This window comes from Elgaria multicarinata, chromosome 13 (genome assembly GCF_023053635.1).
Source record: "Elgaria multicarinata webbii isolate HBS135686 ecotype San Diego chromosome 13, rElgMul1.1.pri, whole genome shotgun sequence".
Taxonomy (NCBI): Eukaryota; Metazoa; Chordata; class Lepidosauria; order Squamata; family Anguidae; genus Elgaria; species Elgaria multicarinata.
Window position 1 is genome coordinate 3,294,072 of NC_086183.1, and position 21,665 is coordinate 3,315,736.

Here is a 21,665-nt window from a genome sequence, read left to right on the forward strand (position 1 = left end):
AGTTGCCCACTGGTTTGACTGTGTGGACCTGGGTTGGCCTTTACCAGGGCACAACAGGCACTGGAACACTTTCTGGATTTGTTTAAACTGGAGCTGCTGTCCATGAATTCATGGATGCAGGCAGCAAGCTGTTTCCGATGCTGGTGTCCTCTCACCCCAGTCTCAGCTGCTTCCGCCAATTGCTGATAATGACATTAAGAGCGTCATCAAACCGGGTGGGTTTTCGCGTTTCCCTACCGCTGCTATGGCGTCCTGCTGCTGTCCCACAATAGTGACGGCCTCTTTACACGGGGAGGGAAAGAGGAAGCAGCAACGACCACGTGGCCCATTCAGGGGCCGTTTATATCGCAACGCTTTTCCTGCACACAGCAGGAAATGGCGGCACGTTCTGTTTAAAACAAACAAACAAAAAAGACAGATTGAAAGGGGGCTATTTTGTGACACAAAAATGAGCGGGAGGTGCGTGGGAGGTGGACATCATCGTCTAAAGGACGCACGAATAACCGTAAGTGGGCAGTAGCGAGCCTGCGATAAAAAAACTCATCTGATGACACTCAAATTTTCTCCGTGACTTCTTTTGTTTTTCAGGGGGACCCTGGGATCAATGGCATTAAAGGAGAGAAGGTATGTGGCCATTTCTTTTAATCTACCCTCTCTTTCCACTCCTGGCACTGCTATTTCTGCTTTGGTTCAAAGTCCTGTTTGCTTGACAGCTTGTTGTTGACTTACTGACTTCAGATCCTATTCAAGTGTCTGCACTGCATGGTGCAAATTCTCGGGTGTGGGACGAAACCAAATTTATGAAACCAGCTAAAGGCACAATGCTATACAGGTTGAGACAGAAAAAGGCCAAAATTCTCAGCATGCTGGGAGATGTGGCCTAAACATGCATAGGACTGCACCTTAATTTGGTTAGAATTAGAGACTGCTGTCAAGGAAGTGTCACTTCAAGGAAATGAATTTTTAGAATAATCACTTTGGGGAAACATCACACAAAGTTTGCTTTATCTGTGAACTGGATATTATTTTATTTGTTACATTTTTGCATCCTGTTCTCACTTCCCCCTCCCTCCCTGACAACAACTTTATGAGGTAGATTATGATGAGGTCTAGGAATGGTGAATGGTCTCTTAGCAAGCTTCATGGCTGAGTACTGAGGTACATGGATTTGCATGGGAAAAGTTTGCCCATCACTACTTTATTTGTTTAATGTGTACTACATGAGAGTAACACAGGTATCTGTGACAGGCGGATAAGTAAAATACTTCTTTTGCGCAGAAAGGAAGAGCTGAAGAGCTGATGACCCCCCCTTGTCCAACTTGGTCCTCTGTATTTTCACCCCCACCACATCCAGCGCAAACGCTTTGCCTGTACCTTGTAAATTCTCCATGGCCTTGTTGCCCTTTACTTTTTGTGGTCTTGCATCCTGATATATTTCCATGAACTTAACTCTTCCTACTCCGCCACCCTGAACTTCCCAAAAGTCTCCTGCTTGCTTAGGACTTGGCCTGTCCTGTCCTGTATACTTGGAACTCCTTCCCCAAATACCTCCAGATTCTCTTCATTCAATTCCCTCCTCAAATGACACCTTCTCCACAGAGCGTTTGGTTGAACCCATCAGTTCTCATCCCCAACTGAGATGAAGCCTAAAGTAAATATAATATTTGCCCTTCTCCTTCCCGTTTGTAAATTCTTTGAGGCAGGGACTTGTCTTTCTATAAAGCATCATGTGCACAGAGAGTGTTGTGTAAATAAAGTAATACATAGTCAAGGGAAGCTTGGAGACTGAGGTTGGGAAATCAGCCAAAAAACGCCCCCTTCCTGCTTCCTCGTGCCTTTCCCGTATTGCCTGCACCTTCCACCTCCGTCCTCCCCCCACATCCTCTAGAGCCTTTTTGGCTTATGGTGACTATTATGGAATGAGCTACTCCAACCTAATGCCAGGCTTTCTCCATTCTCCCTTAAGGGTGAGCCGTGTCTGTCATGCAGCCCTGCGAACCTCATGTCTCAGTTGCAACCTTCTGGAAAAGAAGGGTCCAAAGGAGAGCCAGGACCTCCTGGGATTGGACTTCCTGGCCTTCCCGTAAGTATGGGGCTCCTGTGCCTCTTCCCTCATGCCTTTAATGCCCACTACTGTACGGACTTGGGAACAACAGAGAGAGGGATGAGCATCAGTGCCGGAGCAAGAATGTGAAGGATCACAATCATTTCTAGTACTCATGGACATGGTGAAATCAGCTGTAATTTCCCGGGCAGTTTCTGTGAACAGGCAAGTTTACTCTACGAACATAAGAAGAGCCCTGCTGGATCAGACCAAGGGTCCATCTAGTCCAGTATTCTGTTCACGCACTGACCTGTTTCCCACAGGAAACCCACAAGCAGGACATGCGTGCAGCAGCCCCCTCCCGCCCGTGCTCTCCAACTGGTGTGTATAGGCATTGCTGCCTCTGATACTAGAGGCAGCACATAGCCATCAGAATTGTAGTAATTGATTAGCTTTATCCTCCTTGAATTTGTCCAATCCCCCCTTTAAAGCTATTCAGTGTGGTGTACCCTACAGCCCAAAACTCTGATCAGCCCTAGACAGCATAGCCAATAGTGAGGGATCATGGGAGTTGTAGGCCACAGCACCCGGAGGGCCATAAGTTGCTCACCCCTTGTTGGTTTCCTACTTGCCTTATTATTGTGGCTCCAACCTGAAGAACTGCAGCTCTGTGAAACAGGTAGCAATCTTCAAGGAAGAATTCTTGTCCAACACACAGAACTAAAATTTATAGGATTTGCTGGGGGATGCTGTGGCATTTGAATTTCATTCAAACCTGTTTAATTTGGTCATTCAAAATGGCAGCATGTCTGGGCAAACTGATTTTGAGGGGTTTCCCTGCTAAGAGCAACAGTTAGGGCGACCCTATGGAAAGGCGGACACGGCTCCTGTATCTTTAACAGTCATTTAGAAAAGGGAATTTGAGCAGATGGCATTTGTATGCATGCAGCACTTGGTGAAATTCCCTCTTGCAGGAGCCTTGCCCTCATTTGCATCTGGTCCAGAGCTTTTTGCAGAATTTTCTGCTGACCTTTTCACTGAATTGATTCTCCTTTGTACTATCACAGGGCAAGGCAGGGCCCCCAGGGCTGGCTGGACTCAAAGGGGAAAAGGTAAGAGCAATATTGAAGATAAGAGTCTGACCTAGGATTCTACTCTGCCCCTGCAAGTATAAATTAACCAGAACTTGAAATGAATTCATTGGTTATAATCACATGATAATTGCCTGTAATGAGTATCCAGGTCACAAATTCACCATTCTAGTTTCCCCCTATTTTTTTTCCCCTCCACTATTTTCCTGGTGCTATTTTCCAAATTTCGGGATTTTTCAGGACCAGGGAACACCAAGATTGCAGATTTAGGATGATAATCATGAACCAGCCAATGTTGTTTTTTCACAAGCAGAGAATTTGATGATGTGTTTGCAATGCACACAATCTTCCTATCTGTCTTGAATAAGGCTACGTATTTATTTTATTTTATTTATTTTATTACATTTCTATATCGCCCCATAGCCAAAGCTCTCTGGGCAGTTTACATATCTACCCTACGAGCTTAAACTGCTCTTAAAATGGCCTGTGCATGATTTCCTCACAAGAGATTCTGGAAAGTGTAGTTTTATGAGGGGGCTTAGAAGTTGCATTATCTTTCTCTGACTTACCAGAAAGAGTCACAACAGTTAGACCAGGTTTAGACCGCTAAGTTTGTACTGCAAAGAGGTTGAAGTTAATACCACGTTACTGTGAATGCTCATTTCCAACCCCATTTGCAGACCTGAAGTTTGCATCCTCGCTTATCCTGAGATAAGTGAGGCCTGTCTTACTTCCACCTAATTCCTTGCATATGTAAACAGGTGAGTGGAAGGCTCAGGAGGGTGGATCATCTAAGTATCATTGCTGTAACTTTTCTTTCTCCATCAAGTCACATCTTCTTCTTTGTTCCCTAGGGAGATATTGGAGCTGTAGGCAAACCTGTGAGTATGAGGATGTGGGGGACGGGTATTGGGTATCATCTCGGGCCACACAGGATGCTGCTTTTTGTGGTATGGACAGCAGTGGGGAGCAAGGACAAAGTCAAGTGTACAATAATAGAATGCGGACGAGGGAATGGGTGGATTCACATGTTATGCTGAGCCACCCTGTGAATAAGTCACATGGGTTGTTTGTTTGCTTGCTGACAGACAATTGGGCTTGATGTAGCTTGTCGTCCCCCCTCCCACATCCCGCCTCAATCCTGCCAGCTCTGGCATGTATCCCAGGGAGTTTCCTCAGCCCCTGCGTCAGCACCCTTTCTGCCATTGGTCCGCTGGTGTGGCCGGCTCCTGGGGAGATTCCTGCCCTACCTCACATCAGAGCACCAAATGGAATTAATTTTCTGAGCCCTTATGAACATGGTAACATGGCCACAAACTTAAAAAAATAATAATCCGGGGAATTTCGCTCTTGCAAGAGTACCTGTATGACCTGTATGATCTGTCTTCCTTTAACTTGAATAACGGGCTCAAGTTAAAGGAAGCCAGATTCCCGCTGGACATCAGGAAAAACTTCCTGACTGTTAGAGCAGTACGACAATGGAACCAGTTACCTAGGGAGGTGGTGGGCTCTCCCACACTCGAGGCCTTCAAGAGGCAGCTGGACAACCATCTGTCAGGGATGCTTTAGGGTGGATTCCTGCATTGAGCAGGGGGTTGGACTCGATGGCCTTGTAGGCCCCTTCCAACTCTGCTATTCTATGATTCTATGTTTAGCCCAGCATGCAGATACCCTCCTCAATGTCCTTGTCAATTTCATCCCCCATTTCAGGGCTTCCCTTGCTAGCGAACACCTTTCTCTTTCCTTAAATGCTCCCTCATGTTCCAATGAAGGAAGCACACCTGCTGGCAAAGCACCTCCTCTCCAGCTGCTTTCAGCTCCCCTTCCAACTTGTCGCTTCCCTCTATTCCTAGCTGTGACATATACTTATGGGTTACAGAGCAATTTTGAGCAGAATCACTAAACAGATGCAAATGTCATGGCAAAGAAGTAAAGTGGGAAGGAAAATTGCGCAAATCTCATGGCAGAGCAGTAAAATGGTGGTGAAATTTGCACAAATTTCCTGGTAGCTGTCATTTACTCCCGCACATTTGCACAGGGTCGAAAATTAAAATTAAAAAAGAAGTTGCAAATGTGTTCAGGATACTCTCTGGTGTCCTTCTTTTGCTGTGCTTAGGAGCACCGAGAAGGGATGAGAGAGGACTATGGTGGCATTAAAAGATCATGAGAAGCAGCAGGGGGTTTCACCACTCTTGCTGGCCAGCTCTATAGCTGTTCCCAGCCACCCATGATGAACTTGCCCTGCTGGGTTTGACGACACAGGAAGCCACCATTGGTATTGACAACCCTAGAAGAAGCCATAGGTTCTCAGAGTGGCTTGTTCAGGAAAAATAAGGCACCCTGTAGAAACCGCGCTGGGTTCACACAACACAGCAACCCACCATAACTGAGGTGAGTTGTCATGTTGTGCGGACCGGGTCAATGTCCAAGCCTTTGAGATCACTTGGGGCCCTTCCACACGCCGTACTGAAGGCGCATGCATGCGCCCCAAGTACGACCCCAAAACGATAGTGTGCACTACAGCCAGAAGAGATGGAGGAGGAGGCGGCTGGGGAATCCGGGCGCATCCTTGCCGCCACCGCCTCCCCGCCGGCCTCCTGCTGCCGGGGTAAGAGCGACCCGGGTCGGAGAGCTCTCAGTACGCCTTCAGTACGGCGTGTGGAAGGGCCCTTGTTGGTCAGGTTCTATCCAAGGTAAATATCTTCTCACCAAAATAATAATTATTCTGAAACTAAGTGTGATTTTGCTTGCTTTGTGTTTTGCTTCGTTTGGTAGACAGCCTGTTAAATTGTGTCCAATCACAGTTCTGCATATTTCTAGACTTCAGGATTTGTATTACATCAAGCCCAAGGGATAAAAAAAATAACAACCACAAAATACTTTTCAGTTCACTCTGGTGCTGACAAATTAACTCCAATGGTTAGTCTGTTTATGCACCTCTGTAGCACAATGCAGAAAGGATTTTTCCCCTTTCCCCATTAGTCTCATTGTGCGTTTGTACTCAAAGCTCACCTGTGCCTCACTTTACTTCTTCCTTCACTTCTAGGGAGTCCGAGGAGACAAAGGGGACACTGGAGGTTCAGGAACCAAGGGTGAGAAGGTGAGAGAGTGCCTCGCTATGAAAGGATGCCAAGGGTCTAAGCACGACCCCTGCTCGCAATCCACGGGTCTCCTTTTTCTTCTGCCCCCTGTTCTGCCATCTTCTCTCATCTCACTATCTATTTTCTGTCCCTTGCAGGGGGAGCCTTGCATGGAGTGCCCTGCCTCTCTAGAAGGTGGGATGACCACGGTTGCCGTACCGGGGCATCCAGGAGAGAAGGGCGAGCCAGGACTTCCTGGTGCTGGGCTTCCGGGAAAGCCAGTGAGTGAGCTTTTGTGGGGTGCCTCATTGGAAGCAGAGAGGGGCAGAGGGTTTGGCAGCAGAGCTCGAGGGGAGATGGCTCCTGAAGGCCAAAGAGAAAAGTCTGGAGAATTAGACAGGCACTCGGAATAGAACAGGAGCAGCCTCAGAGCATGGGTGGAGATGGCCACCAACTTCGGATTGCCCTCTCTTACCAGGTTGCCTGCAAGACGGGGTCTGTAGAAAGGGGGTTCCTTGTAGCAGGAGGAATGGGGAGGCCGAGGCAGTCTACCGGTTTTGAGTCGAAAAGGTTTTGTTTCATATTGCCTGCTCTACTTTTTCAGGGAAAACCTGGAGAAACTGGCATGAAAGGACAGAAGGTAAGGACAAGCTACAGGTTGCGGCAGCCTGTGAGAGCATAACCCAAGGGTGGTGGGCAGGGCCGGCACCACAGCTTGAGGAGATCCGGCATTTTCACTGGACTTAAAATGCGAGGCAAAGGAAATCCACCCCTAAAATATTGATGTGTGAGGGAACAGAGGCATTCTCATTGTACTGACACTGCATAATTAGAAAAACAAACTAATTTTCAGTGGTGGCCCCCCAATTATGGCATGATCTCCCCGACGAGGCTCGCCTGGCGCCAACGTTGTTATCTTTTCGGTGCCAGGTAAAGACTTTTCTCTTTTCCTAGGCATTTAACAACATTGAACAATGCTAAGTTTGTTTCTTTTTTAACAGACCCCAGAACTGTTGTTTTTAAATGGATACCATTGTTTTTATACTGTTTATGTTTTTGATGGTTTTAAATTTTGTATACTTTTTAATGTTCACTGTTTTAAACTTTTGTAAACTGCCCAGAGAGCTTCAGCTATGGGGTGGTATAGAAATGTAATAAATCAAATCAATCAATTAACAAAGTTATAAAAGATGGAGAGAAAACTCTGGTAAGGCAAAGACCAAATATACACACAACACATTACCAGGAATGACCAAAATCTACAATCCAACACAGGAATGAAATTGCTTGATGCCCATCAGTGCAGATGAGATTTCTATTCTGAATAAGTCCCATCTAAATGAATCCTGACAGACGATTTGGTTCATTAATCCCTTCCAGTTATCTGTATTCACGGGAAACACATTAATTGCTCCATCTGCAAAGGAATGGCAAGGTTCCACATGCACTGGACCTTTAAAAAGTTACATGCCATGTCTCTTTGAGGGTCCCAAAATGGGCAAAGGGCACGCTTGCCACAGTGGCATCGCCCATGCTCCCTTTGCTCAGGGCAGCCCGAAAAGTCATAGGTGTAACAGACTCGTTTCACCAACAGCAGTGTGTGTGTGTGTGTGTGTGTGTGCGCACGTGGCTGCAAAGGGTGGCCCAGAGGTATCTTTTCCACCCCCAGCCCACCCATTTCATCCTCAAGACAGTCCCTTGAAGTAAGTTAGGCTGAGAGATAGTGACAGGCCCACAGAAACCCCAGTGAGCTTTGTGGCTGAGTGGATATTTGAATTTGGGCCTCCCAAACCCTAGTTCGACACCTTCCGCTCTCTAGCCACAACACCAAACTGACACTTGGTGTAATGCAATGTAGAGTGGTGCCAGAAATACACATATGGCACACCAGACTGTAAGCTGGTATACTCACCATGGAGCATTGTTCTGTGTGGAACATGGAGGTTCGCCTCAGGAGCACTTGCAGCAGAGGTTTTAATGTTGCAGCACCCATCCTCTGGAATACTTTACCAATTAAACAGGCCCCCACAGTTTTGATGTTCAGACATCTTCTTAAAACTTATCTCTTCATGCATGGTTTCCCTGAAGTTTGGCCCAGCCAGTTATAGCATATGGCAGAGTGTGGAGTTTTATTGCTGATTAATTTGTGTTATGTTGTTTTTATTGTTACATTCATTGCAGTTCTTATGCCATTATATTTTATGTTTACCACTTTAAATCATAGTATAGTATAGTTGGAAGTTGCCTACAAGGCCATCAAGTCCAACCCCCTGCTCAATGCTGGAATCAATGTACATGGGGTTCCTTCCAGAAGCTGACCAGGCCTAGACCCGCTTAGCTTCATCAAGGTTGCAGCATCCCATGCCTTCACACCAGATAAGCTTTGATACCTTTGTAGAAAGGAGTATACAAATTTGAATAATAAGTAATGAATAAAAGCACTTCATGTAATTCCCCTTTCGATACAACTGTTAAAGATACAGGAGACCTGTCCTCCTTTTCATATGGTCACCCTACTCAGAGCACATGGCTCAGATTGGCTTGTGAAAAACAGCCAGTCCTGCTCATGCTGCACACACACACACACACACACAAACACACACACGCAGGACACACAGTTGAATAGTCTGTATCCTTTGATTTTATGGTTCTCTGCAAATATGGCAAAGGGGCTGCTACCTACAGAGAGAGTCTGAGGGAGCCACATGAGAGAGGAAAGACCAAGCTCAAAAGCGTCCCCATGTCTCCTCAGATCTGTGTTCTTTCCTGTTTAGGGTGATGCAGGAAACACGGGAGATCCTGGCATACCGGGCACAGCGGGTTTACCGGGCCTTTCTGGTGAGCCCGGAGTCAGAGGGTCTGTGGGGGCCAAAGGCGAAAAGGTGAGTGGCTTTTTGTGTGTGTGGTACAACCACCATATGACTACTAGGATCTCAAAAGAAAACTATGGGGGAAGGAGCACAGGTAGGTTCGCTCATCTGCATCATCCTCTCAATCAATAGAGATAATTTTACCAAACCTGCAAGTCAATTATTATTATTATTATTATTATTATTATTATTATTATTATTATTATTATTATTATTTCTTACCCACCTCTCCACTCTGATCAAGGCAGGGAACAACAGCAAATGCAAAATACATAAAACTGAATTAAGAACATAATATACATTGTTAAAACATCTAAAAACAGTCTAAAAACATCCTAAAATTCCCTGGATAGGCCTGCCGGAAGAGATCAGTCTTGATAGCTTTCTTAAATGCTAATAGGCTTTCAAGTTGACGAGTCTCCTCCGGCAGGCCATTCCACAGTCTGGGAGCAGCAGAAGAGAAGGTCCTCTGGGTAATACCCGTCAGCCTAACTTTGACTGACTGAAGTAGATTCTTCCCAGAGGACCTGAGTGTGCAGGGCGGATTGTACGAGAAGGCGATCCTGCAGGTAGCCTGGACCCAAACCATGTAGGGCTTTAAAGGTAATAACCAACACTTTATACTTCGCCTGGAAACTAATTGGCAGCCAGTGAAGAGATTTTAAAACTGATGTAATGTGGTCACCTGAAGGTGTACCAGTGACCAGCCTGGCTGCCATATTTTGAACTAGTTGAAGTTCTGTAGAGGACTGTAGAAAAAAAATTCATTTTTAAACAAGACATTGTGGGGTAGGGAATGACTTCTGCCACACACACAAATGATAATATTTTGTGACCAGAATTCCCTGTCCTATAAAAACCACTACTGAAGGGAGGGAAACAAAATGGAATCTGGGTAGCTCTTGTGTAAGGGTGGACAGTTTCATCTGTTTCCAGTCTGTGTAACTTTGACATGCGTTCAATCGTAAGTCTGTTTTCTGCAATTAAAATTACCTTTAAATAGTATACACTTTCCACTAAAATATACATTTCTGTGAGCATTTCCCTTAAAATATGCATTTTGGTACACATATTGTGAACTGAGAACTGCATCATATACTTCCAGGAGCTGCGCCGTCTGAAAGATGACTGCGTTCCAAGCCATGTTGTCAGTCTGGGAAGTCTGGATTAGGGTGGTTCACTTAAAGAGGCAGGCTAACCAAAATTCTCCAGCACCCCGACTGCTGCTGACGCTGTGGTGTCGGTACCTAGAAAAGGAGGGAAAGGAAGCCTCTTGATGTCAGTGCTAGAATGAGCTGCTCCCCTGATGCTGGATTTTGTGCACCCCCCTCTGAACAATTTGGAGAAATTGCCCTGGAAATTTGCCACATTTCAACAGGACTACAAAATTCGGGGGCCATTTTAGCCCATCTCTAAATCAAGATGGGTCAGATCCATTAGTATTTACCAGAGTACTGCATGAATAGCTCTAAAACATTGCTCTAAATGTGTTGAGGGGGGAGGCATTGAAATCTTGCCTGCTGGCCCTGCCTGAGACCTCCATGCTTTAAAGGTTCTGTTCATTTTGCCCTACACACCTGGACTCTCTATACATCATCCAGACTGTCCATTCTGGTGCATCCTGGTGTGTGCACATAGGCCCCTCTCCAAACAGGAGCTTCAAATTGTGAAATTTGGGGGCAGGGGCAGTGGACACAAGTACGCTCTGCCTCCAGTCACCCTCTGCCAGTGAATATTTGCACAGGTTATAACAGAACACCCTTGTGAGGGATGAGGGGATAGTGTACCTGTTGTATCTAACTTTGTCTATTCTTTGTTGACACGTTCTCTCTGCGTATGTTCCGCTCCACCCTCATCCTCCTGGCCTGCAGGGTGATGCTTGCGACTCCTGCCCCATCCTCAATGGAGACCTCTCTGGTGCGGTTGGGATCCCAGGAAAACCCGGTCCAAAAGGCGACCACGGACTTCCAGGCGTGGGACAGCCAGGCAAACCTGTAAGTAGCTTTCCACCTGATCAAAATCATGATCCACAATGCACTGGGAAACTCTTCAAACTGAATGCCAAGTTCCAAATTTGTTCTGATATTCTGGCTATGATGGGCCCAGCTGCTAACATTATTTTCAGTTATTCACATGAGCAATCAGAACAGTTCAGATTGCATCCTTAAAAAACAATATATGCATGCGTGACTTTGTATAATACACAGGTTGGGAACCTCAGGCCAGGGGTCCCAATCCAGCCCTGCTGGCTTCCCTGGATGGTCATACCTTCATCCCCTTCCACCACCTGCTTCCCCCATTCACCAGTCATTGGGTGGTTTTTCCAGCTTTTATGCCATTTTTTCCCCATTCTTGAAGTGCCTTTCCGGAGGTTTAGTTACCAGCAGTAAGAGCTTGAAGCTAAAATGCTCTGGCATGTTTTTGTATTTTTCGCTCTGCCCCTTTGTGCCTTTGGCCCCACCCAGCACTGGAATGCAGATCCTGAGAATGTGGTCCTCCGGCTAAAAGAGGTTCCCCACCCCTGGTAGAATGGAATTGTCAACTGGTTTAGGATATTTTAGAAATGCCTTGATGGCTGGTCAGATATGTATGGGTGTCACAAGCAGGCACAACAGTGATGCCCTTCTCTCGTTTCTCTCCCCTACACACACACACACACCAGCATCTGGTACTAAGACACACTGAATGGGTTCACGTATCATGTTAACCTGTGCTGGGTGGTAAAGCTACACTGGATGGGCGGTTATGCAAAGAACCCACCGTGTCCCTGTCAAGCTAGACAGAGTAGTTTATTCCAGCCTCTGCCCCAACCCTCTCCCTCCTGTAGTCCTCCTGTCAAAGCAGGCAGGTATCCCGTCTTCCTTTGCAAGAGGAACAGACCGCTTGAGAGGAGCCGAGTGCTGGCAGCATTTTTGGAGGCTTGGGCCAAACAGCTCTGTAGGTGATCTCTGCAATGCACGCTGCATGGCAGACAACACTCTAACCCACTATAGATATACTGCAGACTGTAGATTCTCTAGCTGGGTTACTAGGGGGAAATAACCCACCAAGCCTGGGGAGTGGGGGCAACACACTGACCCATCATGGGTTGTTCTGGAAAATAAACCATCATGGGTTAGGCTGTTGTGTGAACCCAGTCACTGCCTCTGCACATGGAGTTGCCATATAGGAATCGTAGCTAATAGCTGTTGATAGACCTCTTCTCTGCCATGAATTTGTCTAATCCTTTAAGATATCAGAAGCAATCATCGCAGCTTTCAGTAACGACTTTCATAAGTTAATTATGCATTGTGTGAAGAAGTGCTTTCCTTTCATCTGCCAGGAACTCGCTGCCATTCAATTTTATTTGATGGCATGGTGTTAACTGCCTGGTTTTTATTCCTTTAATTAACTGATTTGATTTACATATCGCAACACCTCCTTAAAGAATCTCTGTAAAGAATCTCCTTTGAATAAAGGTGACCGTATCTGTTAAGTATGAGGATGTCAAATAATTATAATTTTAAAAGCTACCATTCCTTAGTTAGAGAAAGAAAAGCCATCTTTGTTGTTTTCATCAAAGCAGCAGAGTAAGCGATGCTAATGTCCTATTAAGTTTGTGGATCTAACAGGGGATTTGTGAGGTAATTGAAGCAATCTTCTCTTCTTACAGTTAAACACTGTTCTTCAACCAGAGTCAAGAGTTGTGCAAGAACCTACTCTATCTATTACCTCACAATTTCATGCAAGCACAGAAAAGATCTCCAATTTGCTAACTGGTGCTCAGAATGCATCTTCTTGAAAATCACTGCATTCATTTTATTTTAAAAGTAGAAACAAGTTTCTAGCCTTTCATGGTTGAGAAGAGTGACTTGAAAGGATGTAGGCAACGTCTGGTGAAATCCTAGAAGTTGGAAATAAGTTGGCTGCATTTTTCAGCCTTCAGAGTAGGATATAAAATATAAATGGTCCTCCGTGTAGGCAGTGTCCTTTCCTGCAACAAACAAAATCAGAATAGATGATGCAAACTAAGGAAATATTTGCAAATATTCATGATGTTTACAGGTTGCACAATTCTGTTTTTCTTGTCACAAAATTGGAGTGATCCTGGTGCAGAATGTTGCTATCTTTTGGTTGTTGTGAACACCCTTTCACAAGCATAGAACTGGAACATGGTCCCATATTTCTTTTCTCAAGGAAAGGCCCTTTTGGCTCACAAAACATTTGAAAAAATCAGTTTCACAAAGCTCGTAACTTTCTGAAATATGCTTTCAAAACTCCATGCTGAAAGGTCCCAATCAACTTTCTCCAATCAGTGCCCTCCAGACATGTTAGACTACTACTCTCAGGGGAGTGCTGGGAGTTGCAGTCAGCACATCTGGAAGGCACCAGGTTGGGGAAGGCTGTTTTAAATTATTAATCACCCCACCTAAAGTTTCCAGACTTATTTTGAAATCTACTGTTCCAATGTCAAATGGGTTAGGGTTAGTTTTTTAAATTATTTTTAACAATTTTTCCTGCTCACCCCACCGCACCTTGTGCACAGGTCCCGGCTGCTTGCAAGTAACCGTGAGGAGCCGGAACAAACCGTGACGCCTGCCCACACGTTCCGCGGTCTCGGGATCAGCCCGAGAACACGGAAGAAGCAGGCTGCAAGGGTAGGGCCATATCCCGGGGAAAGGGAGGGATGATCCCTCCCTGCTCCTGGGATCCCCTGTGCATCATGTGGATGCACAGGGATGATCCTGGGGATCACCCAGGGATATGGCCCCATCTAGCTATGGCCTTTGTCTAAGAGGTAATTCTGCAAGCAGAGCTGAAAGTCTTCTAGGGAGAGGGGATATAAATCATTTAGGCTAATTTTTCTGCACGTCCCCCCTCAACAGGGAAAACCTGGACTTCCAGGAATTCAGGGACCCCCTGGCTTGAAGGGGCTACAGGTGAGTAAGAACCACTGTTGGGTGGAGATTCAAAGGTATGTCGCGAGTTTGAACAGATGGGGCAGCCTTCTTTAAATCCTCTCTCTAGGCGCAAGGCAATAGATGAAAGGAAGAGTGTGATGCTATCACAGAGCAGCCGCACAAAGTGCCCTGTGACACCTCCATGGCAAATAATGCCCAGCGTAGTGCTTGGGATGGTGAACGGCTTAAATGGGACGGGGTTAAGGCAGCCCCCATGGGCACCCAGCCTGCCCCCCCAAAGCTCCCTCCCCTGTACCTGTGCAGGTTGGTCTTTCTCAGCTGCTGCTAGCAGTGAAGAAAGAGTGGTCTGTATCCAGATCGCTGGAATGTGTGTGCGCGTGTGCAAGAGTGAGAGAGTGCCTGTGTGTATTCGTGTGAATGCATTTGCATGTGGCCCCCGGGCTCCAAGCCAGCACCGCATGTGGCCTTCAAGGCCAAAAAAGGTTGTGCTCCCACTGCTAAGGAATGGTGAGAGATGCAGGGCGATGGGACATAAAATCCCAGGTTGAGGAGGGAAGAAGAAGCAGTCAACCAGGCTTCTCTGTGAAGAGTGTCCAAATAGGTGTGTCCTGGGTGGGTTTCATTAATGGGGAAGGTTTGAGGCTGCCATGTTTCCACTAACCAGCAGCTTATATTTTTCCAGGGTGAGCCTGGTCCCCCCGGGATAGGCAGCCAAGGTCCAGAAGTAAGTATCTCCACTTCTTGTATGTGGCAGTGGTTGCCCCTTCTAGGCATTGCAATTAGAATAACCACTCAAACTCTTCCTTCTTGTTTTTCAGGGAGACCCTGGACAGAAAGGCTCACCTGGCAATCCTGTAAGTACCTACCATCTTGCCCTCCCCCCCACCCAATTTGGCCACACATAAGGCAGGACTGCCACAGTAGACCTCTGTCACACCAGCCCCAGCCCACTGCAAGTCATGGACTCACAGTACAGGTTGTGGTACTATTTTGGAAATTCGCACTCACCTGGAAGATGCAGCCATAGAAAACCCACGTAGCCCTGACATCCCAGTAGGAGGAGCTGACATTCCAGAGAGGAGCGGATCTGAGAGGAGGTTCCGAAACCCAGGGGCCAGCAGCTCAGGATACCTGAGCTGGAAACTGAAGTTTCCTGAGCGGGACTGGTGTTGGGCATTGACATCTCTCAAAGATTTTTTAAAAATCCACTTTGGTTGTAAGGCAACTCTGTTTTATTGCGCGTAATACAGCTGTATGGAGAAAGTCCTACAGACAAAGAACTTCTCAACTGGCAGTGTGAAAAGCAGGTCTATTTATCTTAATCACTTAGCATCTTAATCACTTAGCAGTTAGCAAAGTTCTGAAGCAAAACAAAGACAGATAAAAGAAAACTTCATTATACTTTATCAACAGATGGCCCATAACTCTTCTGGCAATGTCAGATTGACCTGGATGGTCAGTTCTCCTTATCAAGCTAGCTTATTTGTCTTCTCCTATATCAAGAGGTCCTGATAGTTAGAAATTCCAACTAAGCATTTCCTTGCTGATATATCAGTTGTAGCATTACAGCACATTCAGGCACATACATTATTCCAATCTCATCAAACTCCCAATGTGATTTATTATTATTATTATTTATTTATATAGCACCATCAATGTTTTGCCACCAGTATATCCTAATTTTCCCAGCACCTGAGTCTGTTCACCGCCAACCATTTCATTTGTGCTATAATTCTCTTTTCTTGCTCCACAGGGACCCCCGGGACCTCGAGGTCCATCAGGAAATGTTGGGGATAAGGGTGCAAAGGTGAGAATTTGCTTGTGGATTGTATAATTTGCTATTGGGCAGGGGAGGAAGATACAGCATCTAGCAGCCTGTGTAAAGTAATTTATTCAACTTCCATTTCTTTATTATTCATTTCCTGGGAATTATTTCTGGCGATTGCTGAATTTGATAGAATGTCACAGTGCTCAGACCTACCTTTTAAAACAACAGTAGCTTACTCTAACCTTCTATACTGTTCTCATTTTCATGCTTTAGTCAATGGGGGGGTGCACACTTATGAAAACTGTGCACGGAAATGCCATTTTTCCTGTTCAAAATGCACACCTTTCCCGTTTGAATGAAACAAACGAAGAGGTCACAAACAAAAACTATAATGATGCAAACTGAGGTTTGAAGTGAGGTTCGGAAAATCTTGGGAAGCTCAAGCATCCCTGGTTCTCCCATCCCAACTGGGAGCAACTATTCCCATGTTCCCTTCCACTAACCTAGGAGCAAAAAAGATGCTTCCTTTGCAAATGATACTTCATATCCCATGTTTCTTGCCCAGGAGCTATTAGGGATTCCAGCAGAGGCCACGTGGGTCTTAGCTGCTTTTTCCCTGTGATGCTCGGAACTACTAATGCGTCTTCTGCCACTAACAACATCAAACCACGTATTTCCAGTAATACATTGCTGTGGAATGTGCAACGCAGGGAGGCTCACCTGGCACCTACTTTGGTGTCATTCCAGCACCAGGCAAAGACCTTTTGGGGTTTTTTTCCCAGACCTTTCAGTGTGTCTTGTGTGTTAAGCTGTTTTTTCTCTCTGGTGTATTAAGCTGTTTTTACTCTCTGCCTCTTGTGTTTTTATGCTGCATTATACTTTCATTAGCATTGCACTGAATTTTTCTATTTATTTTTGACAATTCTTTATGGGGAGGTGTAAAAAGAGACTGAACCTGAAAATCATGGGAAGGAGTGAGACATTTAGAGAAGTTTCTCAGTGTGCAAAGCTTCAGTGCTTCCCTTGAGCAGGATTTCCTCCCAGTACCAGGAAGTCAAATGAGGCTTGGCTTTCTTCTGTTTTTGTTTTGTTGTTGTTTAGAATCCTTTTAACAACAACAACAACAGCAACAGCAACTTACTCAGCTTTCAGGCACTCAGCAGGTGGCTGCACAGGAAAGCCTCCAGGGAGGCCGCCCTGTTCCTGTCCTCTAGGGGCCTTTTCAGAGGCTGGAAGAACTGAACAGCATCAAAATGGTGAAATAAAGAGTGGGCATGCCCTCAGTCAACTCCGCAGAGTAAGATAAGCCCTGAAGCCCTGCTGCATCCTGAGAAATGCCTCTGGAATTCTCAATATCCCTGCAGAAGAGGAAACAAACCAACTACCTCTTTTACAGGGAAGCAAAGAGGTTGCGAAAGGGCAGATCAAGCTTTCGCACAGCACTAGTTTTGGGCATTGTGTTTACGGTTATTGGATTTTAAATGGGTTTATTTCTTGCTGTGAGCCTCCTGAGAGCTTTGTTACAGGATGTCTAATAAATACTGTCATTGATAAATAAAAAAGAAAGAAAGAGAGAGAGAGAGAGAGAGAGAGAGAGAGAGAGAGAGGTCATGAATAACCATGATTACCTACTGCCAAAGTAAAACCTGCATATTCATCGCTGCAGGTAAGTTTCCAGAACAGGCAGCAGGTTTGTGCATGTTAACCATGAGATCGATTCGGCAGAAAAGCAGAGGTTTATTGCTCAAGGTATTGCTTAAGTAAATCCATTGCCTTTGTGATACACATCAAATTATTCAGATCTGTACTAGACTCTTTCCTTTCAAATGTGTGAGAACAATGGTGTACAGGTACGGTTAAAAATACAGATGTGATGTGCAATAATAATGAAGGATCCACTTGGCAAAAATCACTCAACTCCTTTTGTGAATATGTGTCTCCATTATGCCATGCCAACTTAGGGAAAGGTGGACACGGCTGTGAAAAAGAAGGGGTACATTTTGCACACACCTGTACGTTGTTAGGATGGCCTGTAAATAGGATGGAGCTACGTTTGAGACCTGGACTGTCAAACCGGCATGGCTTGTGCTTCTGCATGCCTGCAGAATGTTCTCAGCTTGGATATAATGCTGTTGTTGTTGTTTTGTATAGGGCTCCCAAGGTCCTAAAGGGGTCATAGGCCCTGCTGGGCCTCCAGGAGCCAGCATCACTGGCCCACCGGTAAGTGTACAGTACCTTTTTTGCCATTGTTTTGTGGCTGTCAGAGAGTTAGGGCTCATCTGCACCAAGCAGGATATTCCACTGTGAAAGCAGTATATAAAAGGCAGGATCCACACTACTGCTTTATAGTGGTACTGAAGTGCACTGACAACTGTTGCGGCCCATTGACACATCTACACCAAGCAGAATGTTCCACTATGAAAGTCTATAGTCTGTTTCCATGGCCCCCAGCAGTGGTCAGTGCACTTCAATACCGCTATAAAGCAGTCGTGCAGCTCCTGCCTCTTATATACTGCTTTCATAGTGGAAGATCCTGCTTGGTGCAGATGAGCCCTTAGAGCACCGTCACACGGGGGGGAACGACATTTCCTTACCGTCGCTTCTCTGCCTGCACGATTGTCCCTCATTCCTTCCTCTTTTGAAGGGGGAAGGAAACAACCTGCCCGTGGCCCATTTAATGGGCCATTTTGATCCCGCTGCTACTCCTGCACAGAGCAGGAGAAAGCGGCAACTTCCATCTTTAAGCATAAGTCTGATTTATTTATTTTTTTGTGGCACGAAGGAGGACAGAAGGGGCGGGAGGTATGCAGGTGGCAGACGAAGTCATGAGGGGGGGTCTGCAAAAATCCCTGAGTGTCCAGCAACAAGCGTGCGATAAAACTCTCATCTGATGGAGCTCTTACAGGTGCCGCCACCTTCCAGTCTTTCCCTCTTTCCTGATTCGCTTGTCGTCTCTGTCGTCTCCAGGGGCGCGAAGGCCAGCGTGGTCTCCCAGGTATTCCTGGCTCCAATGGTTTAATGGTAGGTAAGCTGCAGCTCTGTTTGCTTTGAAGGGGATTTTATTTGGAAAGGAACAGGATCTTGTCCAGTTACCTGAGAACCACCCAGCTCTGGCAATCCTATTGCTGGCAAAAACAGAGCACTAGTCTTCGAAGGCAGGAGAGGTGTGAAAATGCCCTCCCTGCAGCAGCAGTTTTCGAGGTGGAACCTTTCCCTGGAAGAAGAACCTCCTCCGCCCTGCTTCTTAAAATCCTCTAGGTGCTGGAGAACGTGAGAGGCCGCCTTCTCCCCCATGAGCCTGCCCAGGTTTTAAGACCTCTTTTCTCAGTCCTGCCACCTTTGGAGGCACATTTGGAAGGCCTTCTCAGTGGCTGCTCCCAGGCTCTGGAACTTCCTGCTAAAGGGGGGGGGGAGTCTAGCCTGGCCCCCTCTCTGCTGTCCTTCCGCTGGCAGGCAAAGACATTTTTATTCAAGCCGTTGGCACATAAGCTGGTCTGTTGCTGAAGCAGGTTCTGTTGGGTTGGGTGCTGTTTATATTTATTTTATTGTTGTGTTTTTTTGTGTGTTTTTAAATTATGTTTTTATCTATTTGTTTTTATGATTAACTAGTTTAACTTTTAATGTTAGTTTTATTACTGTTAGCCACTTTGAGCGCGATTTTTTTTTTTTTTTGCTATAAAGGAGGTAAAAGGAAAGGTACCTCTCGTGCAAGCACTGAGTCATTACTGACTCTTGGAGGGATGCCAGCTTTCGCTGACGTTTTCGCTGGCGTTTTCTTGGCAGGCCTTACAGCTGGGTGGTTTGCCGTTGCCTTCCCCGGCCGTTATTCCCTTCCCCCCAGCTAACTGGGTACTCATTTTACCGACCTCGGAAGGATGGAAGGCTGAGTCGACCCGAGCCGGCTGCCTGAAACCAGGTTCTGCTGGGATCAAACTCAGGCCGTGGGGAGAGTTTCAGCTGCAGAAACTGCTGCTTTACCGCTCTGCACCACACGAGGCTTCTATAAAGGAGGAGGATATATCAAATTATTATAGTGATTGCCATTATTATTATTATTATTATTATTATTCCTATTATTTAAAAATCTGAGCAGGATCCTGAGGGCATGCAAACCAGGTTCATGCAAACCAAGACTGCTCTCATGCGGCCTCTGACCTTCTTGTGCGACGTGAGCATGGCGGCACCACTGTTGAGCGTGTGGCAGGCCTTTGCTTGTCTGTTGGGCCAGGACTTGCTTAGCTCCGCTGCCTTTTTGAGCAAGCGCTGGAATGGAACTTTTGAAAAACGTGAAGCTCCACACTCAGCCCTGGCATGACTAATGTGTGGGTGGATGTGAGCACTTTGTTTCCACTCCAAAAGAAAGTGGAATGAAAATGACTCAAGTGATGGAGGGTCAGGGAAAGGAGCGGTATGGGCGGAGCACATTTTCTCATTTGCAAAACAAAGACGATGGTTCATGCTGTGGGTGTGACATGTGTGTTTGAAAGGGGCTGTGCAAATGCTCAGTGCACTTCTTACGACAAGCCGTTTCTCCAAGGCCAGCATACGGCACTGAAAACCAAATCGGATTTGGGGCACGTTTTCTTATTTAATAACCTCCGATGAGATTAGCAAGTGAGATAAAGGGATTATTATGTGTTCCCTCTCTCATGGGAAGTCTTCTGACTGTTGAAATCTAGGAGCTACTGTGTGCAGCCCTAAGTGATCTGTTTTGTGGCCTGTGCTATTTTCGAGTAGTTCCAATTGATTTTAGCATGCAACTCAGCCTGTTTTTCTATACAGCACAATCGTTATCATACTGGATGGAAAGTCAGGTGGACCATGGAACAAAGCACAGCTCTGCTGAATCCACAATGGGCTTGGCCTCAGTTCCATGGTCTGTAAGTTAGAAATTGCATACGTCATCCCATGTACCTGCTTCCCTCGGATTATCCCCGTAGCGCTATGCTTTCGTGGTTGTTGTTTTTGCTACCAGGCAACAGCGATACTTTGCATACCAGGAAGTGAGTTTAAGGGGGGAAATGTAAAAAATCATTAAAAAATCAACGAATGACCCAATTCAATTCAAATTTGGTATGCTTAAAGCTCTCCCTAATATCTATTACTGTGCCAATTTTGGTGTCTTTATCTTTAAAGCTTACGCAGATGTAAGCGTTTCTTTAAAATCCTGCTCCTGCGCCCCAATGGAGGCTCGGAAGATACGCTCAAAAAGTAGGGGCTAAATAAGGCGAATCTTTTGGCTTTATTGCACAATTAAGGCAGGATGCATGGGAGTCCTTCACAATCAAAGCAGATTATAAGGTGGATAACGTCGGAGTCCTTTGCATGCAATTTGCAGTGATTGCACAGTATGACGCTGGTGTGATAAAGCTCTGTAAGCAGGGATGTCTCAGGAATCCGTTTGGTGGGTTTGCGCTTTCACCAGCTCAACCCCCCAACCTTCGACTCTGGTGTGAGTCTTTCCTTCTTCCTCCCAGCCTTAAGATGGAGAAAGAAAGACTGTGTGCAAATGGCTGCTTCTCCTGAGACCCAGGAGGGGAGAAGCAGCCATTTGTGTGCTGTGGCAGCGGCAGCAGGTGGTCGTAGCGGCAGCAGGAGCCGTTTGCACACAGAACCTGCAAGTGCTGGTGGGGAGCCGGCAGCTTGGCTTGCTAAAGCAAGAGGCCAGGATTTCCCCATGCCCTAAGCCACAGCTGGCCTAGGGAGAGCTGTCCCTGCAGAAGCATCGCACCATGGCCGTATCTTGGGCAGGGAGAAGGAGAAAGTACAGGAAAAGTTGTAGTGCGGCCACTTCTGAGTCGCGATAAGAAGGAAATGCATCACCAAAAAAGAGGACAAAAGACAACGCCCATTTGCATGTGATTTGCATATGTTAATTTATATGTCTGTTTGTTTTTTATTTATTTATTAC

General features: G+C 46.0%; 1 protein-coding gene across 1 annotated transcript in view; it reads left to right on the plus strand.

Annotated features, from left to right (window-relative positions):
• The window catches only part of COL16A1 (collagen type XVI alpha 1 chain), a 155,039-nt gene that overhangs the window by 81,288 nt on the left and 52,086 nt on the right, over positions 1-21,665 (plus strand). Inside the window, exons 24-39 of the mRNA XM_063140567.1 lie at positions 161-215; positions 560-624; positions 1,967-2,083; positions 3,112-3,156; positions 3,990-4,016; positions 6,182-6,235; positions 6,374-6,496; positions 6,820-6,855; positions 8,990-9,097; positions 10,957-11,079; positions 13,951-14,004; positions 14,669-14,710; positions 14,805-14,840; positions 15,740-15,793; positions 17,906-17,974; positions 18,722-18,802. Coding sequence (XP_062996637.1) covers positions 161-215; positions 560-624; positions 1,967-2,083; positions 3,112-3,156; positions 3,990-4,016; positions 6,182-6,235; positions 6,374-6,496; positions 6,820-6,855; positions 8,990-9,097; positions 10,957-11,079; positions 13,951-14,004; positions 14,669-14,710; positions 14,805-14,840; positions 15,740-15,793; positions 17,906-17,974; positions 18,722-18,802 — 1,089 coding nt within the window. The remainder of the gene's footprint in view (positions 1-160; positions 216-559; positions 625-1,966; positions 2,084-3,111; positions 3,157-3,989; positions 4,017-6,181; positions 6,236-6,373; positions 6,497-6,819; positions 6,856-8,989; positions 9,098-10,956; positions 11,080-13,950; positions 14,005-14,668; positions 14,711-14,804; positions 14,841-15,739; positions 15,794-17,905; positions 17,975-18,721; positions 18,803-21,665) is intronic.